The sequence below is a fragment of the Mycetomoellerius zeteki genome, unplaced genomic scaffold (genome assembly GCF_001594055.1).
Source record: "Mycetomoellerius zeteki isolate Tzet28-1 unplaced genomic scaffold, Tzet1.0 scaffold8, whole genome shotgun sequence".
Taxonomy (NCBI): Eukaryota; Metazoa; Arthropoda; class Insecta; order Hymenoptera; family Formicidae; genus Mycetomoellerius; species Mycetomoellerius zeteki.
In genome coordinates, this window is record NW_017257830.1 from 406,909 (window position 1) to 410,611 (window position 3,703).

General features: G+C 33.8%; 1 protein-coding gene across 1 annotated transcript in view; it reads right to left on the minus strand.

Moving 5' to 3' along the window:
- mahj (LisH and WD40 domain-containing protein mahjong) overlaps positions 1-3,029 on the minus strand; it is a 31,214-nt gene extending 28,185 nt beyond the window's left edge. The window contains 2 exon segments of the mRNA XM_018459178.1: positions 1,789-2,056; positions 2,965-3,029. Of these exon segments, the coding sequence (XP_018314680.1) occupies positions 1,789-2,049 (261 nt within the window). The 5' untranslated portion in view covers positions 2,050-2,056; positions 2,965-3,029.
- Between the last annotated feature and the right edge of the window lie 674 nt (positions 3,030-3,703).

Sequence of the window (3,703 nt, forward strand, 5' to 3'; positions counted from 1 at the left end):
AAACTTTTCTTCGATTTTCTCCTAAAATCCGATACAGCTGAGGTCCTGTTTGTGCGTACTTTAATTCTGTAAAAACAATTTTTTGCAATCCGTCAATTCAATTCGGAGATATTTCACCGAATGGAAATGATGATAAAGTAGAACAACTTTAGCATCCCCTTAACAACATATTTCATGGAGAATCAATCGGTTCCAGACAGTTGTGAAACTTATCTTGTTAGTCGTACAAATTAGTTGGCTGTTGGCCAACTTCATCAATTCACCGATAAGACTAAAGGCTCGTATACATAGAAGTCGTAAACAGTCGTAGGGTTTCAAATAGTAAGAAATTGACCAATTCTAATCAAGTATTCTCCTTATATTTGATTGTGATTGATTGGTTACCTATGACTTAAGACTCCATAGACCATCTACGACTTCTATGTAGACGATCCTTTAGGACTACCGACTACCGACTCATTGTAGAATCAGCTTTAAAGTTTGAGACTTTAATGGTTAAGATATCTGTCATTCCGACTCAATACAGGCTGCGTTTCGTTTCATGCATGATGCGCATTATGCATCTTTTATCTTTGTTATTCACCGAATGTTAAACAAGGATAAATGACGCATTGTGCACATCATGCGTGAAATGGAACAGCCACAGTGTCATGTCAGAAGCAATGAGGTTGCGACACTTTTTTCTGATGAGTTTAATGCGGGGTCTACAATAGAAGTCGTAGCGGTTATAGGATCTTAATTTGTAGAAAATTGACCAATCATAGTTGATTATTCTTCTCATATTCGACTGTGATTGGTTAATTTTCTACGACTTAAGATTTTACGACCGCTACAACTTCTATTGTAGACCCCGCATAAGAATACGCGATCAAGTTCAGGATGCGAATCCTTCTCATGTATAATGAATGAGACACGTTTAACGAATCTTATATGATCATATTCATTCATTGTACATAAGAGGGATTCGCATCCTGAACTTCATCGCGTATTCTTAAACTCATCGGAAAAAAAGTGTTGTAACCTCATTGCTTCTGACTGTACATGTTCTGCTTTAATTACACGGTAATTGTTGAGTTTAGGAGCCTCACCTCCGATCTTGATAAAATCAGTCTCATTCGACTTTGCATGAAATAAACTCATTCGTTATACTCATTCGTTTTTGCATGAAATGAACGAATCTGACAAAAAAAGTGTCGTTCTGTTTGGCGAACCGAGATATTAATTGTTAAAGTTGACAGATATTCAGGTTAAAAAATCTGTCACATCAATGGCATAGAAGGTTACACAAATTCTCTGCTTTATAAACACAAATTCTCTGTTTTAAAAACAAAGTCACTGTTTTACAAATACAAATTTACTGTTTCAAAAATACAAATTCACTGCTTTAAAAACACAAATTCACTGCTAATGTAAAGAATTTGTGTGCTTAAAACAGTGAATTTTTAAAGCAGTAAATTTGTGTTTTTAAAGCAGTTAATTTGTGTTTTTAAAGCAGTGAATTTGTTTTTGAAGCAGTAAATTTGTATTTGTAAAGCAGTGAATTTGTGTTTTTAAAGCAGAATGTATACATAGAGCTGTATCGAGTCGAGATGACAGATATCTTAATCTCTAAGGTCTCAAACTTTAACACTTAATAACTTGATTCACAAGGCCGACTGCTGTGTTTTTTTTTGCGAGATTCTTTCGTTTTGAGTAAAAATGTGTCGAATGAGTACATTTTTATTAAGATTCTAGAGGGAGACACATACTCTAAATAATTACTATGAAATTCTATATGTACGTAATTACCTTTGTCATAAAGTTATCCTTCCTAAATAAAACCTTCAATATATGCCCAAAATTACATTCTGGATCAGTACGTGATGGATGTCTTTCATCAAATGGATCTGGATCCATCTTCATATAATTTTCTGTCTCAAGTTCTATTATATCTGCTAATCTCTGAAGAACAGGAATAGGATCATAGGTTGATGAGCTATGTTCTTCTTCCCATTGTCGTAGAATTTGTACAACATCTGTTACTTCTGCAAGTGATTCTGTGTTTGCCATGATAGATCTGTAAATAATAATAGTATATTTAAAAGTAAAAAAGTAAAAAATTTGAAAGCCTCTCTCTCTCTCTCTTTCTCATCAGTCTCCTCATTGAAATTTAAATAGATAACAAAAAATTTTATAATTTTGGACATATATGTGTATATGCCATATGTATATAAAAACATTTATTATTTCAATGAATAAAACAAATCATTTTATAACACATTTCTATAAAAGGACACAATAAAAGATTTTATTAAAAATGCTTGCATTAAAATTTTAACATGAAATTTTAATATAAGTTCTATTAAACATAGTGTGTGCTCCATAGAAATGCAACATAAAGGTTAAATTACACGCGAAAGAAATAGTGCACGATAATCAATGTTGAAAATATTCATTAATTTTCATAATTTTTAGATATGTTGAAGTCATTTAAAGAAAACGTTCTATTAATTGGCCTCAAAAAGCAAAACTTCATCACTGACATCAATAGACATTATCAATGTCATAAACGTGTAAGTCGTACAATACAAACACACAACCTCAAAATGTTAAAAACAGTAAACAAAAGGTTCGATATAAAACAGAAAAAATATTAAACATTGTCCAAGAGAAGGAAGTTTAGATGTACTAAAATTCGTTTAAATGAAATCGTGTAGCAAAAAAAGAAAGAGATAAGCCGGCCGGCATTGCAATACTGCGAAAATTTGCAATAAACACAAAGATCGTAGCTCAGATACCGATGATGATTCACCGCGTACAGTGGCGCATGTATTTTATAGGTTAGATTCTGCAAAATGATTTTGTTTGAAAACTTTCATACGATAATTTTACTTTAATTTTTCTGATATCTTCACAAATACGGATAAAATATATGACACGGGTACACATAATAACCAAACGATTTTAAACAATTTCGAGACTTACAACTGTATCACGTATCCGGCTAAAACAGGCTACAGTTCCTACAGTTAATTAGTTAACCATAGAACATAAATAATCATAGAGTGCATTCAGTACTACAACGTACAATCACTAGATATATAAAGGCTGATATTCATAACAAAGAGAAATTTATGCCCATATTCATAGGCCGGCATTCATAGTCGGTTCTTATTTTAAGACCGTCTTAAGTAATGTCTTAAGTCGCTAATACGGCCTTCTGATTGGTTCATGACTTCTTAAAACTGTACTTAAGACGGTCTTGAATATAAGATCTGACTATGAATACCGGTCACAGTCAGACTTTATACTTAAGGCTTCCTTAAATTTATCTTTAGATGCTCAGTAGCCAATGAAATAATTCGTAGAGCATCTGAAGATAAATTTAAGGAAACCTTAAATATAAGGCCTAACTATGCTTGCTTTCCAGCAAAGGACACAGTCAGACACTGTGTAACACAGTGAGTCGTTTTATCCTTGTTGTTTGCCAACGTTAAACAAGGATGAAACGACTCACTGTGTAAAGCGGGGAGCACAAACTTTTACGTGGCTCTCATTGGGCTACCGCTCGTCGCTCACCGCTGGTCTGTAAGCTCCTTTATGCGTTATGCAAGAGTCTGTGCTCCCCGCTTTACACAGTGTCTGACTGTGTCCTTGCTAGAAAGCAAGGTATGAATACAGGCCATATGATTCCCGCACATTGGACGCGGAAACGCTTGTCGCG